The following is a 21,675-nucleotide window of genomic DNA, read 5'->3' as shown; positions in this document are numbered from 1 at the left end:
GCGAATCTTCGTAATTACCCTATCACGGCTTTTAAATTAATCACGCTGACTTTTCTCGAAGGATCGGATTACTCGCAGAAATATCGGCCACGCGAACTACATTACGTTATGTAAGATAGAAAGAAATGAAGATTCGGAAATAATATATGCAATTCGAAATACAATCGAAAAAATTTTATTCTCTTTTATGATTTTTGTGCGATTTAGATTTTTCGCTTAGATTTATCGCAGATATTGCAGTCAGCGAGCGAGTCCGCTCGCGATACGCAAGAAAACGTCATAGCGCCGTTATGGCATACGTACCGATGGCAATGGGCGATACGGCGCCGGGCTCTATCTAGCAGACATCCGGCCAGCATCGAAACAAGCCGACCGCGCGCGGGATTACCATAAGCATTTATATATGCTCCGGCGCATTATACTTGCATACCCGGCACGGGGCGAAGGTGCCCCGTTGTTGTCGGCGTCGGCAGCGTCTCGTATTAGGCGCGGGCGGGCACGGGGATGCGTGTAGGTGCCCATCAGGCCTGGCTACTTACTTACGTGTACCAGCCGGCCCTCACGAGCCGCCGGCACGCGAGCCTGATTGACTTGTAGATGAGGCAACACAGTCGATATACTCCGGACTCCATGCCGTCCGGCCTCTGGAAACGCGGCCCCTCTGACCGCCGCCCACTGCCGTCACCGCTTACCCCCGTGATCCCGCAGTCCGTCAGCGAGGACTGCCACGGTCGGCCCATGGTTGCGTCGCGTTTCCCCATCGTCCGCTCTCCCGCGATTTTCCATCCTCTCGTCTCCGACACGTTCCTCTCGCTCGCCGTTCTCCGGCTCTATCAGGCTTTCTCTCTGTCTTTCCCTCCCCCTCTCTCTCTTTCTCGCTTACGCCCTTTTTATCCGCTCTCCTCGCCCTCTTTCCCAGCCGCCGACCGTTATCTAGTTAATTAATCTACGCCGACGGCGGTAGTCGACTAGCGGGGCGGTAAAACTCCCACCGTCGTTGCCGCTGTAACGAGCCGCGGCGACGAAAGTGTCGAGCGGCTGCGATCACCCCCCGCGCACTCCGTGCCGTTACCCCCTTCACGCTTGGAAATTTTAATTACGGCGAAAGAAAAACGGACAGGCCTCGTTAGAAGCCGGACAAGCGTAGAAAGTTAGCGAAATGTTCGAGGAAGCTCGGGGATTTGCACGGTGTAAGAGGTGCCTGCACGTACACTCAGTAAAATAGATTTGGCGTTTTAACGAATTTATTAATTAGCTAAATAGATTTCCAAGTAGAATAATCGCACTAGATATTCGGATGTTTCAGTCGCATATTTTTTTACATAATCTATCTTCGAGTTTTCATGTGGAATAATTTGCAGTAATAAGATTATGAAAAATTGTAAATAAGAATTATTGTCCTGACTTCAAATAAACTTTGCAGAATTTACGTTTCAGCGTTAATTTCTGAGAAATATAGTATTGATATTGGTAGAGCAAAGATATCTTTGCATTGAAGTCGTTTTACAAATAAAATTACTTTTTAATTTGTCAAAAAATTTCTGTGATTTTAAAGTGATGTAAGCTTGAGATATTTTGTTTCTCACAAGACAAAAGTATTTAAATGCAATTATCGTTGCATCGCTGTTTTGGCAAATAAATATTTGTCGTGCATGTCTGAAAACAAAGTTATCATACCTGCGTCCTTTCCATGTTCTTCAGCTTTGCGGCGCTTCTTAGCATTCGTACCTGCAACTACGTCGCAAATGTTCCTTCCGTTGGTTAGGTTTCAACCCCGCATTTTACCCCACGTACATCAGTAACACTGTTGTCCTGGAAACATAGAACTGTAAGGGTTTAAGGGTAAAATCAGACCGACGGAGTGTAAACCTAGCTCTACATAACCTTACATAAGCAGTTACCCATGGCATTTGTTACCGAGAGATAAAAATTTATTGATTTCAGCACTGGTTGAACTGCCGATAGAATTTGGAACGTACGATGCAAATATTGTCTACAGATAGTAAAATGCTGATAAATCTGTGCGAGAAACTAACCTTCTAAAGGACATCACAGACAACATATTCCACTCGATTAGTCACATTGATTGTCAGTACTGCTTACTGTTGCGTTTCAAATCTAGTATCACTGATTGTCACTGAGCGGCGCTTAGTGCAAACAAGTGGCGCGCCTGCTGTAACAACTTCTGACAACTTCGTATGTTTTCCAGCAAAGGACACAAGTTGACACAAATCGACACAAGTATCACTCTGTCTTTGTTCGATATTCAATGAGCAACAGAGAGAATAATACTTTTGTGTCGCTTGTGTCTCTTGGTGAAAAACTACCTTCAATTCTCTGAAAACATATCGTTGCGAATATTTAATAATTTTGTAAGATACATTTAAAGAGTTGGAACACAAACAAATACTGTTTTTTCATCAAGCATATAATTATTTTTTAATTAGATGTGACTAAAAAGCCTTTCAGAAGTATATTAACTACGCGACACATCGTTCGAAGTCTGACTCAAGCAACGGCTTTTCCACTTTACGGTAAACTCTGCTAAAACCGATTTATTTACCTTGAAGAACGAAAATATTGATTGACAGGAGCTTGCCGCGACTTCGTCGACATTCGCACAGATGTCCCCGGACGTCGTCGCTGCGGCTGACGTTGCCGCCGTCGACGTCGACGCCGACGCTTAGGCGTCACGACGTGGACGGTGGCGGTGGCGCGCACACTGCGCCCCCTGATGCGGGGTGGGCAAAAGTATTGATTGGTCGCCGTGGCCGCCGTTGTCGTAGGCGCCGTGCAAAAGGGTGGCGAAATCGCCAGGCGCCATCACGCGGGCCCGCCGCGACCGTGTCGTCGAGGAGGGCGTCCAGCGAGCGTCCGATCGCGGTCTCGACTCGCCGAAAAGATGGTCATGATGGCTGGTATGGACGACCACGAGCGCAAAGTCGTCCTCGAGTTCTGTCACCTGCTCGAGAAAAGCAAGCAGCTGTTCAACGGGCTGCGCGAGCTGCCGCAATACGGGCACAAGCAGTGGCAGGGTTACTTCGGGCGGACCTTCGACGTCTACACGAAGCTCTGGAAGTTCCAGCAGCAGCACAGGTGAGCGATAAAGATAAACGAGGAGTTTGTTTGTGTATATGCGTGTGCGTACGCGTGCATATATGTGAGAAAGAGATAACTTAGCAGTGAGGTTTTTTTCTTTCTATTCCCATCCTGGAGCACACCCGATGACGGTTCTGTTCACCAGGTTATTTTAAGAGTTAATATTTCGAAAGAGCTCGCTAATAATGGATTATCGGTGCGAGAAGTGCTCTATCGAGCGTTCGTGGAGAATTGTAAAATAAACTCAACTCGATTTCGTGAAACGTGTACATTTGATCCGGAGATTTCTGTCAATTTCTCTGACCTCGACGTTCATTCATGATTTCTTTCGATCGGACTGGACAAGTAGCGAATATTTAATAGTGGTGGCGCTCGGCGAGGCATGCCGCAAAATTATGACCATCGTAGAAAATATCGTACGATGTCCTTCTTGATATTGCGATACATTTTAGCACGCGAACGTTCGCGAACCGCAGCGTGGCTTAATCGCGTTTCGCAGCTGTCAATCCGACAATCTGGTAATGATGATGAAATAAAGTGCGGTGAGGCCCACGTGACCGAGTCCTCGTGTGTCGCGCTCCAGATTTTGCATGTCTTTGCTAGTTGACTTTAGTCGTTAAAGTTGAAATTATTGAACAGAGATCTCATTTTGGGTTTTTATAGATTAATCGCTAGCTCGACGTTAGAATTCATCTTTCTCTTAAAAAATGTTAAAAATATTAATGAAAAAGATATGATTTGCATTTCTCATCTTTCTCATTATTTTATTATTAATTACATTATACATTTACACATCATTTACGTTAATGTGATCTTGATTTAGTAATAAAATAATATAAAATTTGTTTATCACATCTATGTTTCAATTATGTCACATTTTTAATTAAATGTATTTTTAAAATACTTGTTTCTCAGAAACAATTGACTATTTAAAATTTGCAATTGCTATAAAATTGTTTTAATTAGTCGCATAAGATAAGCATGAGAAAAATTTATGTAAAAATCAATGTCCGAATTCGAAGATAATTCGACGATTAAATTAAAACAACACGCAGCGTGAAACGTGCTCTCACATGTGCGGTCTCTCTTGTTTCAGAACGATATTGGACACGAAGTACGGCCTTAAGAGGTGGCAGATCGGCGAGATCGCCAGCAAGATCGGCCAGCTCTACTATCATTATTATCTGCGTACCAGCGAGACGAGCTACCTGCACGAGGCCTATTCGTTCTACGCGGCGATACGCGGTCGCGCCTATTACAGCCGCGCCGCTAAGGAGGACAGGAGCGATCTGATGGTGAAGAAGCTCAGGTATTACGCCCGCTTCATCGGCGTCTGCCTCCTACTGAACCGTATGAAGCTCGTGCGGGAGCTCGTGCAGGAGCTCGACGCCCAGATAGCCGATTACACCAGCACCTACGAGCCGGACGATCAGCTCGAGTGGAATCTCGTCCTCGACGAGATTAAGGCCTTCGTCAAGGCCGAGTCCGCGATCAATGTACTGCATTCCGACTCGAACCCCATCGTGCTGACCCACAGGCTCGGTGCGCAGACCTGCCCGCCCGTCGAACGATCGCCACCCATGTGCCTATCTCTCCAAGAGATCCTAATCGTCGGCAATTGCGCCGATCAGGTGAAGTTCAGTGAGTTGTCGATGGACATGTTCAGAATGGTGCAAACACTCGAGCGGGAGACCAGGGACGATCCGAACCACCTGCACGACGCCTCGCCGGCCGGCCGGATGCCCTTCAGACCCGGACCTTATCCCGGACCAGAGAACGGCGCGCCGAGACGCGACAATCCGCACAAGTACATGCTGTACAAACCGACTTACAGCCAGATACAACTTGTCCTCGCGAGTGGCTTCAAGGAGCTACCGGCCAATGGCGCGTTACTGCTGTACCTGTCGGCGGACGGTTGTTTCTCCACCATCAAACATCCCGAAGAAAGTGAGTGTTTAATCGAGTTTTATACCTGTTCGTTTTTTACCGCTACGTTGTCGCAAGTTTATAAACGTCAAACGCATCTTAATTTTGAATAGAAGGTTCGCTAGATAGTAAAAGTAAAATGCATCTTTCACAAATGACATTATTGATACATAAATCATCTCTGTATGTTATCTGAAAAAAAAATCTGAGTTGTATAGAAGTTAAATGCTTCGCAAACAATTCGCTTGAAAGTGGTTTTTATTCGCTTCGCCTTCAGCCGGCGATCATTCACGAGTTAATTAATAGCACGCCACAAATATCACGCGGGAAAGCGATATTTTTATAGGAATAAATGACGGTATACAACAGCAATTTCTCAAGCAAATAAAATTAAATGAATTAAATGAATTAAATTAAACAATGAGAAATTCTCAGACAGCAGCGTTTATATTTTACATTACTTGCATTACGTTATTTTCATATTAACATAGTAATAAAAATTTCTTATTAATATACAGCTATTAATAAATTTAAACGCAACGCAAGGTGTTCTGAACTTTTACTCGTTTAATTATTTTACTCGTCAAGGTTATAAAAAAAGAATTAAACGGAGCGACTTTTATGAGATTCGGAACATTTAAAATACGCGGACAAAATTTTGATTAAAGCGTAAACGCAAAAATCAGATAAACGAAAAATTGCGAACAATACGTGGGATTAACTTCGATCGCGGCGCGAAATTGTTCTCTTGATTTTTTTTTGGTACATTTACGTACCGATGCGAAAATCTCCCATCGACATCGGTCAATTGTAAGCTGCAACTAATAGGTCGTTCGTATCTGAAGTTTGGTATCACGCGAAACCATTTGGATTGGCCATTGCGACATTATTCGCCGTATCGCGCTTGAATGCTATCAACTCGAAGTATCGAGTCCCGCATTTCACGCCCTGCAATCTCGTGTCCACCGAGTCCGCTCCTAACTCTGATCGGCGCCGGCACAAACGGCGCTCGTCCAAAAGTGACCACTGATACAGAGCGGCCCGTGGTACAGTCATGCGGAGCTAAAGCGAATCACCCGCTCGGCGAAGCCGAAGACGTACGCGTGTCGGTCTTTTCGGTCAGTTTCCCTGGTCGGTAATCCGGTACTTCGGCCGGCCGATATCTCATCGTGGAAGTGGCTTGCTGGGTTTCCCGTGTGCTCTCAATCGGAACGGCCGCGACACGATAATCCGCGCGATGTCATAGCCGACCCGAAACCACGTGCTCCGTACACGTGTACGCCAGTGCCTACTCCCGGAACGCCTTTCTGTATCGAATGAACCGTACAGTGTGCCCCAGATCGACCGAAAAATGCTCCAGAGATAGATTCCTTCTAATAAATTTAGATTCAGTTTTCATAAATTTATTAAAAAAAACCTGCTTTGAACAATTTTTTTAATTTTATGGTTGTTATTTTAAGCAAATAAAATAATCTTTGGAACAAGATTTATTTAGAGATGCTTCATCGTAGAGAGTACATATTTCGTTCATTGCGATGATGCTAATAATAATAACACATTCATCATGCTTTTACGCGTGGGAACATTCATTTGCGTATATTTCTCTCATTTATAGATTTTTAGTAACGATATATAATAAGCATGCAATGCGTAGATTTTTACAAATTGCATTACAAAACCTCGCTAGAAATTTTTGCAAACTTAATTATAGTGTGTTTGAGTGATACATATAGATATCTAATTGATTAAAAGGTGCAAAAGTTCTGTAGATAATTTATTAGCATTCTAGCTGAACGAATGCTTATTGCGATGCTTTAATGCGGTAAATCTACCGCAAGAATTTTTTGCTTTTGCCCCAAATTTTTAGTTTGTCTTTTTAATTACTATGTTTATAACTGTACGATTTTGTGAAATATTTATGCTGCACATTATTTATGACACTGACAAAAACATTTATCAAAAGGCAAACTTACGAACTATTTATCCGCATGTTACGTGCAACTTTGATTAGTTGCGATTTAAACCAAGGCTACACGTTGCTGTTGCAACGGGAGAAAATAGAGCAGCGTTCCAGTATCAAGGCTGCCTCGTAATAAAGATTCGTACGGTTCGTTCGCGGTGAATCTAGCTTTGCAATCAATATCAATGTATTAGAAGCCACGACTCAATCGATTACAATAATTGGCAACATAAATAATGTGGAACAAATTCCTTGACTTTTGTTTATTGATGGAGCTGCTTCGGAAAATATATATAAAAATCTTAGAACGTTAGCTGAAGCTTGGAAATAAATATTTGTTTCGACGAGTTATGGCAATATTGGGGAAAGACACGTCTCATAAATTACTGTACATATCAAGCGTATTTAAAACTTTTAATATGTATCAATAATGAGATTATTTATAGTTTTACGTATTTGTTATAATCGAATCTTGCATCATTAATGAAAATCGATGCATTAAATACAAATAGATAATAAAGTAAAGAAACTTTTCATCAATTTATTCTAAAATTTTAATTTACGCTTCCGTTATCAAAATATTGAGATATTGAAAATTTTGCAAGTTTTAAACAAAGAGATGACTGAATAAACTTTCGGCGGGGAAAGATTATTTAAAGTACAATTCTTTGAAGGAATATGTGTTCGAAGTTCTTGATGCGAATCTCGAAATACTTTGTCGTATAAACACGATCGAGAGTATCAAAGTTTCCTCAACGTTGCCTGACATCCATTCGACGGATCGGCGAACGCAGAATTGCACGATGTTGATAAAATCTTGCGATCTTGCAGTGGGGTACGACCTGGGCGGCGTGTCCACGTGCAACAAAAGGGATCCGGAGCACGGGAAGAGGCCGGCCGGCTGCAAGGACCCGCACTGCGTCTATCCGGGCGACCTCTACCCGTTCACCAGAAAGCCGCTCTTCGTCGTCGTCGACTCGGACAACAGCTTCGTGTTCCAGCAGATACCGCGCTACTTCGGCCAGCCTCTGATGGTGCTGATGTCGCCGCAGGACGTGCCGCCGACCCTGCGCGACCTGCGACACGGTGGCGGCCTGTTCACCCTCTTTCTTCACGCCCCCCTAGCCGCCTTCTGCCTTATATGCAACGTCAGGAGTCTGCCTGTGCAACATTGGGAGCGCTGCCAGCGTTACATCGAGCGATTCCTTAACGAGGCCAGTCAGCTCGTAACGCGTTCCCGATGCGGTAAGGATACTCGACGCCCGACCATTGTCCAAGGCTTCGATCAAACGAGGAACGGACGTGGTGGAGGATAAATTCTAGGTGATCTTGAACCGTCTTTCAATAACTTTTCCGCTGATCGGTAAAAAATCGGCATTATTCAGGAAATCGAAAAGATATGCGTTCATATTTTATTTTGAGAGCAATTTACATTTCATGATATCGGCGGATATTCAACGGTCAAATACTCTAATTATCGAATTTGAATATCAGAATATCTTAAGTGAAGGCTCTCGGAATATCAGCGCTAATCCAGCGCAGCAATTGTAGGTAAAACGATGTGCATAGAATTGGATTTGCTAGTTGCTTGACCAATATATGGCGTGATATTTGATAGTTAGAACGCGGCATTAAGGAAAGAGCGAGAGCAAAATTAAGATTTTATCGTCAAAACGAGGGCGTGCTCGTTAAGCGCCAGGTTCATTGAATGCGACTTACGGTCGTGTTACAACAATAAACACGTTTGACCTAAATCCAAACAAACTTATCGGCGAATTTGCGCTTCCAATTTCTGCGTGTCTCTTTAACGCTTGAGTTAAGGATAGTTATTGATACTTGTTGTCTTCGCCGAGATGCATCGATGTTATATCCGTAAACTATCCATTATTCCGAACAATCGCGCTCTTTGTTTCAAATATCCGTCAGCCACAAGTTCTCGAACAAATTCAATTGATCGGTACTAGAAATGAAAAGATTTTGGAGAATCAAACTTGAAAGCGTCGTGCAATCTTAAGCTGCTGATAAATAATTCTTAACTCTTCCAAACTCAGCATTGCTCCAAGAAAATCTAGTTGAAAATTGAATTTAGGAAATTAAAAAAAATCAAGTGCGGATAGTTTTTTCATTGAAAATTTTCACCAATACAGAATTGAAAGAAAAATAAGCGCGTGTACTTGAACGGCGCAAACTAAAAAAAGAGTTGACATTCAAAGAGTATCCTCCTCCATCGAGTCGGACCGTTCCTCCTATCGATTCGACATCACGTAACTTCATCTATGACCTTACAACCCGCAGAGACCAGCGTGCTGCAGTTCTTCGGCGACGATTTTCTGCGGCTGCTGCTGGTGCGCTACGTGTTCTGCGACGTGGTGCTGAATCTGCATCGCTCGTTCAGAACCCGTCAGCAGAGGCCGCGATGCCATCCGCCTCTGCCGGACGCGGAGGTCCTTGAACATCCCACCCTTCATCACCTGGTGCTCGATCTGGCCGCTTGCTTGGACGCCCGCGACCACTTCCCGGACAGTAACGAGCTCGCCTGACCCCGGCATTTACCCTGCCCGGGCCCGGACACGACCCTGTTACCATCTCACAACCACGATTATGATTACGACTACTGTAATTACAACTGCAACAATAAAATCGTTACACTGAGACCTCACTAAACCGCGTCTTCGCAGTAATCGCGTGAAAATTCGAGAGATTGCGGGCCGCGGGTGTGACTCAGTTCTGGGATTCAATGCGTGGAAGAGCTCCGTTCCTCGAAGACTCGAAACACAATGCGACCGGTGGTACGTGATACGGCGGCACCGAATCGCTCTACCGATTTCGCATAATCACGCTGTAAAAAAAATCAGTGAATTTTCACAACTAAGATGTAAAAATTACACGATGAATAACAGAGATTTGCTAAATTTCATAAATTTTATACTATTCACTTAGTATATTTCTGTTATTTATTATGTAACTTTCACACCTTAGTTGCGTAATAAATTTACCGAATTTTTTTATAGTGGACGGACGACGGGACACTCGCCTACATCGTCCGACTGCACTGAGATCGCGCCGCTCTGCGACACCGAGGATCAAATTGACGATCAAGCGAGTGCACTACTCTACACCGAACGCTTCGGACTGAGTAATGTAAAGATAAAACTACTGCTTTTGGTTCTTCAAGAGTTATACACTTGATGAAAAATGCGTTTGAATGCTTGAACTGTAACATAGGTATATATGGAGTGGCAATATAATTTTCGTACGAATAACACATTTCCCCCGACATTTGCATTCTCTCTGTCTCGTACTCGCACCGTGAAAGCGCCAATCGGCACCACCGTCTTCGCGCCGCTTCGCGCGCGATTCAAGGTAGAGAATCGCATCGTCGTCTCCGACCGTCGCTGCTCGTCTTGGTCGTTTTGCGATCGGCCGAGCGTCACCCACGCGCGTGCCACGCGGCAACGTCTCATCTCCTTCGCTCGTTTATTTATAAGCAAAAAGTAGAGCGCGGTCTACGAGCGAGGAGTTTGACGTTAGCCGCACGGATGACGACTCGGCGGAATGAGCGTGCGACCATGCGAGTCGGAAGATTATCGAAGAAATTACCGCGCGCTCAACTTGTACATGCGATCTACCCCTGGACGACGCCACAATATCGGACCTTAGCGGCCGAACGAACGTCGGGTGAACATCGTTATAGAACTCCTAGCGTAACACACATACACAGTGTATTATATATTTATACATGCTATATATTCTATATATTTTATAAAGCATTGCAAAGTATCGGAGCGTTTCAGACCTACCGGACCATCTTTCAGTCATGGAATCGTTGATGGATTTCGTGCGGAATTTTCTTTTTTTCTTTGCGAGAGAACTTAGTCGTGCAGCACACCGTCCGCCCTTTAGTTTAATAGATTAAATAGATATTTTGACGATATTAAACTGAATGAAGAGTTTATTGAAGTAAACTTTATTTAAAATCAGCTGACGAATAATTCTCTTTGTTATTTATAATCATCAAAACTTGATTCACCGAAACCTTTTCATTTCTCTTATTATTTACATCTCAAAAGCTACATTCTCTATTAATATATTTTTTTCTTTTTGAGCTTAATGTTAATAGCGCTGAAAGCGACGTGGTACGTCTGGAATACCCTGTGTAATATATGCTACAGAAGAATATGCTCGACAAAAGAATATTATATATAACGTTTATACGATTTATACAGAGTATCCCATAATGAATGGACCGAGAAGAAAGCGACTTTATACGCGAGAATTAATCGGAAATTTATTTTAAGAAATTCAAAAGAGTTTGAAAATTCACCTCTCAATTAAACGATTCATTTTAATTCAATTTTGCCAAATTATCTCCTCGGTCTTGCCACTCATTGTGAAACACTCTGTACATAAACAGGGTGTCTCAGAATTATCATTACCTTTGTCTCGTCATTTCTTAATTAATTTGAACTTGATCGTTCTTTACATTGATTGAAATAAGGACGACTTATTCGGTCAAAATTATATTTAAAAAAAAAAAGACTAATTCTCTCTCTCTCTCTCTCTTGACTGATTTCTCAGTAAATGAAAGATGTTCCGGTAATCTTGAGACACTCGGTACAGATGTATATACCGCGGAACATCGAGTTATGAATATGCATAATTATGAACACTGATGCAGCTTTCGAAAAGAATGCGGCGCAGCTGCGCGGCCTTTCTCTAGGAATTATTTTTACATTGACCAAGGCGCATTGACAAAGTCGACAAGCGTTTAGGTATCATCACCAGCATTGTATCGCGGTGCTGGCATCGAGTGCCAAGATGTGACACAATCGCCGAATCCCATGTTGCCGCGCATGACGCTTGGCTGCCTTTATATCTTTCTTCGTACTATGCTAGAGAAAATGCGCGTCACATGCAGCAAGATTGTTCGAGAGGAAAAAATTTCACCTTTCAAACCAAGCTAATGTAATTCTTTCCGTTTTCTCTCCCATTTTAAGCCAACACACTTTCCCATTTCGAGAACCGTCCAAGATGCACGCTCAATTTTCGTTTTGATTTTACCGAAGACGCTTCTGTTTTTTATTTTAGCTCCAAGGAAGCTCCGACAAAGTTCTAAGGAAGCTCCGAGGAGGAACTCTTCAGCGGATAATTAACAAGTAGAAATAGAAGCATTCTGCCAAGAGAACCAAAAAGTGTTCCTGTACGAATTATGCTCTCCTTCAACAGTATTCTGCACCGTGTTTAGCGCAAAACAATTCGACGTTTTTTTTTTTGTCACGGATAAATGCGGCTCGCGCATAACAGCGGCAGGAAATGACAACTTTAGAGGTAATTAAAATAACGAAAGACCGGATCGCACGAAAGTGTTGCCGCCACAGTGACGAGCAGCCTTCTTCGATAATTGAGACAACCGATAAGTGGCGCTAACGCAATACAGAATACCGCAGCTGTACCCTAATTCCGCGCTGTGTTAGCGGCACTTGTCAGTGTCGTTTATCGCTGACAGAAATTCTGCTCATTGACGACGGCAGCGAGCTGAAGAAATATTCCCGAGTTCATATTTCACACTCGCGTTGACTTCGCCTTTTTCTTTCTTTTTCATTTTTCAATTTTTCAACCCGAAGGTAGCGGCAAAGGTCATTAACACACAGTATACAGAATACTATCAGGCTTTTGGTGCTCGGCCAAAAACTCGCGTCGACCCCGACTTCCTCCACGCTGCCAAACTGTACCAAATAAAGAAGAAGAGGAGAAGCACGGCCCGTGAGCTCGACGAACTACCAGGTAAAATTTGCCCGCAGTTCGCGCGGACCGCGACGACGACCGCACGCGATGCACCAGGTGATCCGGTGGTGCAGGCAGCCCGAGACAGTGTCGAATACCGGAGACTGCTATAAATAATCCGATGTCCGCTCCGGTCGCGTACGCGGCGGACCACCGAGGGTACAGAAGAGAGTCGCCTAGGAGCCGCTGCAGCGGGCTGCTCTAGAGCGACCGCTCAGCCTCCTTCTCTCCACTCTGTCTCTCCTTCTCTCTTTCTCTCTCTCTCTCTCTCTCTCTCTCTCTCTCTCTCTCTCTCTGTGTTTCTCTCTCTCTTTCTCTCTCTCCCTCTTTCTCCCGAGCGAGAGGCAAAGGGTGCCTCGTCTCGCGAGCATCGGCACGAGAGGAACAACGAAACGGGATCGTCGTCGTCGTCGTCGTTGCGCGATCGTCAACGTCAGATCAGGTAGGCAGGCAGAGGAAGAGGAGAGACTGGAGGAGGCGGACTGAGTGCCGGACACGGCGTCCCTCCGGGGGTGGGGATGGAGCCGGAGCAGCGAGGACGTGCTTCGCGGGCATCGTCGACGTCGAGCCTCGGACGCGAGGTCCGTTGCGGCTGTCAGTACTACCAGAGCGACTCGCTTCTGCCGGAACGGCGTGCTCTCCTCGTCAGACCGCCATCCAGGACGATGCAGCAGCCACACGCGGTCCGCTGCAGGTCAGTATCCATCCTCGCATCCATCCGCGTGTGTCCGGAGCCCGCCGATGTCGAGAGCGGCGCGAGGCCGGACGGCGTCTCGTCTCTCCGGCCGCGGGGCGGTAAACGGTACAAGGTGGCTTTTCACCGATCACCCGTTCGATCTGTACCTTTCGCGTCGCCGACATCCAGGTCGCGGTATCGGGTGTAGGTTGCACACTCGTGCGAAAACCGCGTCGCGTACCGCCGCGGCTATTTAAGGTTCGCCCGGCTGGCTATAGATAGAAAGCTCAGTCAGCTCCCAAATCCGCCGAGTCCGATTTCCCCGCACCACGCTCGCAGATCGTGCGTACACACGTGCGCACCGCGATGTCCACGGCGCGAAACTGCAGCGAAACCATTAGATCACACACTATATTGATCAAAACAAGATATTTTAGCAAGTGGCTAGTGTTGAAGATAATTTAACGAGCTATCAATATTTCGAAAACAAAAAAAAGTAATCTCAATATTTATTTTAATTAATGAAAGCAATCGGTATCTAAAATCGACTCGAAAATATACGAGATGCCTGGAAAAGATGTGTACAAACAGAAAAATTTAGGATTGCCTGCAATATCCATAATATCGAGAATTAAACGTACCAAATTTTCACCTCTTTAGGAAATTTTTAGTAAGTAATTTTTCAGATATATTATACTTAAAGGATCAGATATTATTTTTACATGAAAAATTGTAAATAATATCTTTCCAGCAAAATGTAAGAGTGCTAGGATCAATGAGGGGTATGCGCGGAAAATTGCACACTCTAAAGTAGCACTGAAAATAACATCTGCTTCTTGTTCGACTTGTGAGTCTAAAAAAAAACGAACATAACGCGACGTTACAGACAGTGACATGGTTAGCATGTCATCGGTTGATGAGTTTTTTCAATCGACATGACCATTCCGACGTAGGTATCCTGTGTAATTTTGTCCTGAACTCGTTTGCGTCGGTCTCATGAGATCGAAAGGGGGTCAAACATGTGGGACAATACGTCATCATCGGATGGGAGAAATTGGAAGATGTCTAAAATACACAACCTAGACACGATTAGACTAATCTATTTTGAATATAATGCACTTCATAGTATGATATTCGGCGCAATTTTTTATCTCTACTATAAAATAGCGCACAAAACGGAGCAATATTTACATATTAGTTAATAAATGCATGATAGCATATATTTATACTTAAATAACGCTCGTCTGTAAGAACAATATGTAACAGAAGAATAATTAATTTTTATATTAATAACACAACTGTTTTATATTTCTATTTTTCTCTTTTTTATTAACGCTTACTCCTCCAGTGTAGAACAATATTTTGAGTAGAATTTATTTTCTTGTTGAACACGACAAGAGAATAAAGAGAGAAATTTTAGCCCGCGAGACTGACATCCATGATGTAACGCCTGACTCGCGCGTCACTAGATTAAAAAACATCCGCCTCGTTTCAAATATACTCGAGGAAAGTTCTATCGCAGCGACCATGCGGGCTAGTTGAATCGGCAGTTCAATTCTCAGAGAATCGATCTCATTGTCTCAGTGTAAGCATGAATTCTCGCTGCAGCGAGCACGAGTACGAACCGATCGCGCCTCCGCCGCCGTTGCTGCCGCATCCGGCGATGGCTCCGGTCGTGCGGATCACCGACACGGACGTGATGCCCGTCGCCGACAGCGTCGACAGCATCGACGTGCTGGGTCGGCTGCCGCCGGAGCTGATCCTCGACCGCAGCGTGGTCCTCCCGTTGGACGGCAAGATCGAGGATAGCGCGATGGAGGGCCGCGAGCTCGGCGAGACCGGCGACACGTCCGCCGAGGAACTGGAACCCACGGCGCAGCAGCTTCAAGACAGACTCGAGGAGCGATTCCTCGACGTGCCCGCTCCCTACACCGAGTCCAGGACCGACGGCGAGATCAACACTAGTCAGGTAGTGTTCGCCGAGTTTGATCCGACAGAAATGAATATTTCGCAGTGAAGCTCTCCGCGCGAAGGAAACGAATTTTGCTGTTGTAAAAAATCTTTGATCTTTGAAAATATATTATGGATGAATCGATGCGATGTGCATCGTCCGAGATTTCCGATTGCCGCGGCCTTTCGTTCGCGAATTGAACAAGAAGGAATAAGATAAAAAGAACGGTTAAATTTAGCTGCGCCGCGCACAGGAATCGATAGAGACCCCCGGAATTTCGAAAACGTCACGAAGAGCTTGCGAGGCTTCTCTTGTTGTCTCCGGTTCGTTACTCGCGAAACCAAATGGCGCCTATATTTAGCGAAACTCGCGTGTAAAAAGGAAGCGCGAACGTGTCACTGTCCGATTGTGCAATCGTCTCGCTCGCAACACGTTCCAGAAAGCTCGAGCTTTTCCATCGATTGCGCAATCGGATCCAAGAATATGTATGGCGCCGTCGAAATATTAATCATCGTCGACCTTGCCGATATTTTTCAATGAGAGCGTAAATTGACTCGAGATTCACGTCAATTCACCAAAGTACTTCGCGATTTATTTCGGAGAATCGAACAGTAGATGAATCCAATTTTAAGTTTCTCGAAACCTAATGGTTTCACAATACTGCGGCGAAGGTCTAATTTATAACGCTCGAAAAGTGTGCACTTTTAATGCTCTTCGTGTTTCTAAACGGCATTGCATGTCGAATGCTTGGCACGATGCTAATTCGTTTTCATTGCGACCTCAAAAAGGCTATTTGACCAATATTATACATAATTTATAACATCTTACATTAATACTAGATTTCCGGATTCTTTCTCGCTTTCAGCAACAAAAAATACATTAAACTATATTAAAAAAATATTTTTAAATAGCTTGCAACAAACAAATTTTATATTTTGCCGTTATGTTACGTGTAAGTGAAAGAAAGAAATCCTCATTTTCACAGAAGTGTTCATAATTTCAGGTAGACTCGTCTATGATGGAGGAGTTGCCGCTCCGACGCGGTGCTCGCGGCTTCCCTCAGCGTTTAAAGAATCAGGCTGGTAAACTGCGCTCCCGGCTTCGGGGTATCCAGCGGCCCACATTCTCGTTCCCGCAGAAACGGCAGAAGCCCGAAAAAACGACAACAACGACGACGACGACGACGACGACGACGACGAAGAGATCGGCAGCCAGCAGTGGCAAGTCAGACAAGTCTCGCACGCCCGAGAAGCGACCTAGCCGAATAGAGCGGATAAGATCGTCCATCTCCGAAAAAGCGGGAAAATTCAGTCTGCCCGACAAGTCGAAATTTCACCTGCCGGAGAGACCGAAGTTCAATTTGCCGGACAAATCGCGCTTCCACTTGCCGGACAAATCAAAGTTCAATATCAAAAAGCCCAACATTCACCTGCCCAGCGCGCTCACGCGCGTCAAGCGGCCGCCCCCGCTGCGCGAGCAGCAGCAGCAACACTCGACCGAATCGACGGCCGGCTCCAAGCGCAACATCTTCGACTTCGCCACATATCCGCGCATCTTCGACAAGAAGTCGAAGAAGCGCGGTGATTACGCGACGTCTTCGCCGAAAGACTCGAGAGCGGAGTCGGCGGAGAGCGCGACTCTCCCGCGCGCACGCAAGGGAAAGGCTTTCAGCGCCAGATGGACGTCGCGCTTCGGAGATTCCGCTTACACCCGGGACCAGGATCGCCCGGACGAGGCTGCGGCGAGCGACGGCACTCCACCGTGGCATCAGAGCTCGATAGAGGAACCGCCGAGGCTGTCCGCCAGAACCGAGGAAGAGATACTGGCGGCCGCTCGCGCGATCCCGTGGGAGGACGCGAGAAAGCGGGAGCAGTACGACGACGAGGAGATACAGTACATGGATTACGAGCAGGAATCCTCGGAGATGTCGGATCGGCGTCCCGCTCCGCCTAGAAGAAGCCACAAGGCGTCGAGAAGGCGGGAGGAATCGTACGAGCGGGAAGAGGCGATCGATCCGAGGCTGTACGACGATCGAGCGGCGAATCGCGAGAACGACGATGCAGCGGCGCGGGACGAATGGCGCGCGGAGGAGCAGATGACGTCCGACGAAAAATTCATCCCGCGATCGAGATCGTTAGACGAGGACATGCCGCGAGCTCTGCAGCCAGAGGACTACGACGGAGCGTTCATGGCGGTGGATCCAAGGCAATTTAAGCCACGCGAAACGACGTCCGAAGAGAAGCAGCAGGGGGAGGGATTGGAGGAAGGCGAGGAGGAGCACGAGCCGTCGTCGATGCAGTCCGATCGGGAGCAGCAGGCGTCCAGCGGCAGTTCCTGCGACCGAAGGCGCCACGGCGTGATAGAAGAGATCGATTCCGACGAGTTCTTCCTGCGGGCGAGCGGTATAAGTCAGGACGACGTGAACTTGGGCAATTATCTGACCGACGAGCTCCGAGACGCTCTCAGATCGGAGATCGCGAACGCCTTGCGGGACGACGAGCTGCCGCCTACGCCGCCGCAACGTCCTAAGAGGATGCGGTCGCTGAGGAAACGCAAGGAGGACTCGGCGGAGCCTGACGAAGCAGCACCGCCGGTCAGACCGAAGCGGGAACGCTCGGCTCGGCGCAGTCGGGAAACGTCGATCGTCGACGAGGTGTTCCGCGAGCGCACCCGCAGCGACTCGAGAAGCGATTCCAGGCATCTCGTCGTGTATCAGACGGAAGGGGGAGATCAACGGGAACTGTCGCAGGAGCCGCTGGACGATATAGTTGTGGTGAAACCGGCGCGCAGGAAGTCGAGATCCTCTCTGCGCAGTCAGTCGCAGCCGCCGATGGAAACGTCGATCCTCTCGCCGCCGGCGCCCTTCGTGATACCCGACTCTTCGCCCGGTCTTCTTTCCGCGCCGCCCGTCGTGCCGGTGCGCCGAAAACGCTCGCATCGAGAAGCGGTGGTGAATCGGCGAAACGGCGACGTGGTCGCGCCGATCTGCAACGGTCATCGCGAATGGGAGGCCGAAATCGATTCCAAGAAACCGACGATGCCGACGCGATCGCGGCAATCGCTGCTCGATCGGCGCGCCGACGGCGATACGCTCGTATCCGCGAGTCGCGAGGACATGGAGAATCTGGAGGCGCGACTGCAACGGCAGGGCTCGGTTCCGCTGCCGCCGAAGAGGCGATCCCGCTCGCGGACGACGTCGGTCGCCGCCGACGAGGACAGGACGTCGCACGGCGCGGAATCGCTGCCGGAAGCCGGCTACATCGAGGAGGACATACCGCGGGAGGACGAGAGCGGCTCGGCGCGCGACCTCTCCGGCTACGCGATCGTGGAAAAACGAGAGAAGCCGCCCAGGCCGCCGCCGCCCAGGCGAAAACGCGGCAAATTCGCGACGACGCCGAGGCCGATTCCGCCGAAGCGGCCTCTACGGGCGTACAGCACTCTGGGGCCTGTGAGAACGAGGGACACCAGCATGACGTCGGAGCCGATCACCAGGACGACCCTGTCGGCCGCCGAGTCCGAGCCGTACATCGAGATCGAGACGGACGACACCGAGCATAGAGATCTGCGCAGCGGCGAGGTGCTCCATCGAATGCAAGGTCGACCGCTTCCGGCGCCGCCGAGGCCGCCCAGGTCGAGGAAGGAGCAGGTCGTCGGACGACCCCGCACCCCATTCGAGTACGCGGAAATGATGGAGGCAACGGCGGCGACGCAGACCGATCCGCTGCCGGACGATATGGTGATCGAGGAGGAAGTGACGCAGGCGAAGCTCATAGTGACGCCCTCCAGGTCCGGCTCGCAGATATTAGTGTCGATGGAACGCATACCCAGCCCGAGCAGAACGGGCACGCCGCCCGTGCCGCCGTTGCCGATATCGCAGTTCCTGCGGAAGGAGGAGGAAGAGGAGGAGGAGGAGGAGGAAGAGGAGATGGAACGGGAGATGGAAGACGCCGGAATGGCGTTCGAAACGGTATCGCTGACGTCGCCGTCGCCGATGAGGGAGGCCGATCTCGAGAACAAGCACAGATCGGCGCCGCATCTGCAAGAACGCATCGCGGACGAATCGCCGCGGAGACCACGTCAGATCAAGTCGGGCTTACTGTTGCCCGACGAGCCGCTGAGAATAAGCACCCTCGAAGTCGGAGACTTGAAGGTCGATCGGCTGAGCGTGTCGCAGATAGAAGCGCACAAGATCGTGGCGTCCGAGATCGACGCGATGATGATCACGGCGTCGGAGTTGATGCGAGGCGGCGACTCTTTGGAGGAGAGCCTGTCGCCGGCCATCATCAGGGAGCTGATAGCGATAAGAAGCCACTTGGAGACTGTGGCGCAGGAGAGGCAGCGCGAGAGCGAGAAGGAGTCCGCGAGCCGCAAGATGGCCGACATTCCCACGACAACGGACGGCGGTCAAATTCGGGAGCGAGAGGCTGCGGAGCAGCGGGAGTCCTCGCGAGAAGCGACGGAATCCGACGAGGCCGTCGCGGAGTTCAGCGAGACCGTCGCGAGCGAACCGGAAGCGTCCACGGAAGACGAGACGATGAAGGCCGACGAGGACGAAAAGGTTGTTAAAACAGACGTAATAGATCTCAGGGAACAAGAAACATCACACACCCCCTCAGTTGCTCAAACCAAAGACCCCTCCCCTCCCCCACAGATACTTAAAATAGATAAGCTAGAATCCAAGGATGCAGACGTAAGCATCGCGCATTTGCACACGGCTGCTGCGGATATTCAAGATGAGTCCTTACGAATTTTAGATCCCGAACATCCCCTAACTTTGACTTCGCGAACCACGTCGGGCTCCCACGTGGACGAATCTCGTGCTCCGTATCCTTCGTCGGATGTGCCTTCTTCGACCGGACCCTCCGAATCGAGGGTGTCGCCGGAGCGCGCAGAGGGCGAGCCTCCGAGTAGCTCTGCCCGAACAGCAACGACGACCACCACTGCCGAGTTGGGCGCAACGTCTGCGGGTCTTCGTGGCAGCAAGGACGACGTGTCCGATAGTAAAGAGCCGGCTTTCCGCAAGTCGAGATCTAGATCCCCCTCGCCTGCTATGCGGCAGACCGCATCCCCGGTCCGTTCATTGCCACCAGCCATCTCCGTGACTCCCGACACGCCCGACTCGACCGTATCAGGACACGGCGGTATCCTTACGGACGCTCAGCCGCAGCGTGCCGTCATCTCTTACGCCTCGAAAGCGGGACACGGCGTTCCCACGGGCGCACAACCGCAGCGTGCCGTCATCACCCACTTTCCCGACTTGGGACAAGCCCTTAGGGAGGGTCAAAGGGAGTCCTCTCAGTCGCCGGTATCCTCCTCACCTCCCAACTCGACTCAATTCATCGCCTTTCCAGTCTCCGAGATTCCAGCCCATTTCTTTTCTCTGAGTGATGCACCAACGAGTCGACGCACCGATTCAGAACCCGGTGTTTTAGATACTACGCAGCAACTTCTTCGGGCTCTTCGTTTGGCCGGTATAAAAGCCATGAGGCATTTCGTAGGGTATTTAACGTCCGCGCTAAGCGCGGACGACACGAGGGAGAAAGTTAGAGAGGTGGAAATAGTAATATGTGCCCTGTTACTTTTGATCGCGGGTTTGTTGATATATTATTTCAGTAGCACACGAACTGTAACGCATTATCATCACTGGGATTATTTCAATCCTCCTAAATAACACGGTTTTCTACAATACAGTTTACTTACATTGTGCATACAAATCCACATACATACTATTCATAAATTCACACGTAGTTCACTGATTCGTAGAAGTTAAAATTTCATATTCTTATATAAATTTGTTTTATATAACAAGACTTTCGTATTGGAGAAAAATGATTGAAAAAAAAAAACACGACAAAACAGGAAATTGAGACGTAATTGTAATTCTTGTACAAATAACGAAATAAAACGAAATGCCAGGTTTGTAAGAAATAAATTGTAAAATTATATTACTGTGCCAAATATATATACGATTATAAAATTTAATATTTGATGTACTCTATTTACAATTCTTTTAATTCTAATTTTATCACGTATTAGAATTCAAAAGTTAGCGATCCAACGTATAAATATGCATAAATTATACAAATGGCAAAATTCACATTTTTACTTACTGCGATGTTACTTCTTAGCTGCTTCTTTCTCTTTCTCTAAAAATTCTTGATGGCAATTATTCACGACAATACGTTGATTTGTAAAATACAAAAGTAAATTCAGATTACAGTTATATTAAAAATGATTAATATTTTATTTAAAAAATTTGGTTACGCCATTAGTACGCAC

General features: G+C 47.4%; 3 protein-coding genes and 1 long non-coding RNA gene across 10 annotated transcripts in view; 3 read left to right on the top strand and 1 right to left on the bottom strand.

Annotated features, from left to right (window-relative positions):
- The window catches only part of Ets65A (DNA-binding protein D-ETS-3), a 55,308-nt gene extending 52,634 nt beyond the window's left edge, over positions 1-2,674 (bottom strand). The window contains exons 1-3 of one of the 3 annotated variants that reach the window (XM_067352521.1): positions 2,564-2,674; positions 2,037-2,337; positions 1,678-1,826 (exon numbers count right to left, since the gene is read on the bottom strand). The gene's annotated coding sequence lies outside the window, so the exon portion shown is untranslated. The other 2 variants (XM_067352520.1, XM_012374258.2) reach the window with 2 other exon arrangements.
- A 46-nt stretch (positions 2,675-2,720) lies between these two features.
- On the top strand, positions 2,721-11,944 carry LOC105676412 (protein SCAI). Of its 3 annotated transcripts, none has more exons than XR_001101386.2 (5): positions 2,722-3,096; positions 4,196-5,046; positions 7,817-8,230; positions 9,281-9,774; positions 9,997-11,944. XR_001101386.2 is itself a non-coding variant. In XM_012374254.2 (4 exons), the coding sequence occupies exons 1-4, from the start codon at positions 2,903-2,905 to the stop codon at positions 9,523-9,525; spliced, it is 1,704 nt and encodes a 567-aa protein (XP_012229677.1). In that variant the 5' UTR covers positions 2,721-2,902; the 3' UTR covers positions 9,526-11,944. The 3 variants fall into 3 exon arrangements, 1 of the variants encoding a protein (XP_012229677.1); XR_001101385.2 differs by having other exon boundaries at positions 9,281-9,826; XM_012374254.2 differs by having other exon boundaries at positions 2,721-3,096; positions 9,281-11,944.
- Positions 11,945-13,134: 1,190 nt separating this feature from the next.
- On the top strand, positions 13,135-21,378 carry LOC105676411 (microtubule-associated protein futsch). Of its 3 annotated transcripts, XM_067352468.1 has the most exons (4): positions 13,135-13,463; positions 15,030-15,414; positions 16,400-19,954; positions 20,151-20,274. In XM_067352468.1, the coding sequence occupies exons 1-4, from the start codon at positions 13,288-13,290 to the stop codon at positions 20,166-20,168; spliced, it is 4,134 nt and encodes a 1,377-aa protein (XP_067208569.1). In that variant the 5' UTR covers positions 13,135-13,287; the 3' UTR covers positions 20,169-20,274. The 3 variants fall into 3 exon arrangements, with proteins under 3 accessions (XP_067208569.1, XP_012229675.2, XP_067208568.1); XM_012374252.2 differs by having other exon boundaries at positions 15,054-15,414; positions 16,400-21,378; XM_067352467.1 differs by having other exon boundaries at positions 16,400-21,378.
- Positions 13,487-14,759, top strand: LOC136999069 (uncharacterized). The gene is made up of 2 exons (XR_010889477.1): positions 13,487-14,115; positions 14,197-14,759. It is a non-coding gene; the product is annotated as an uncharacterized lncRNA (long non-coding RNA).
- Positions 21,379-21,675: the final 297 nt, after the last annotated feature.

The sequence above is a fragment of the Linepithema humile genome, chromosome 3, assembly GCF_040581485.1.
Source record: "Linepithema humile isolate Giens D197 chromosome 3, Lhum_UNIL_v1.0, whole genome shotgun sequence".
Classification (NCBI taxonomy): domain Eukaryota; kingdom Metazoa; phylum Arthropoda; class Insecta; order Hymenoptera; family Formicidae; genus Linepithema; species Linepithema humile.
The sequence above is the reverse complement of the archived record's forward strand: the minus strand, read 5'-3'. Positions and strand labels throughout refer to the sequence as shown.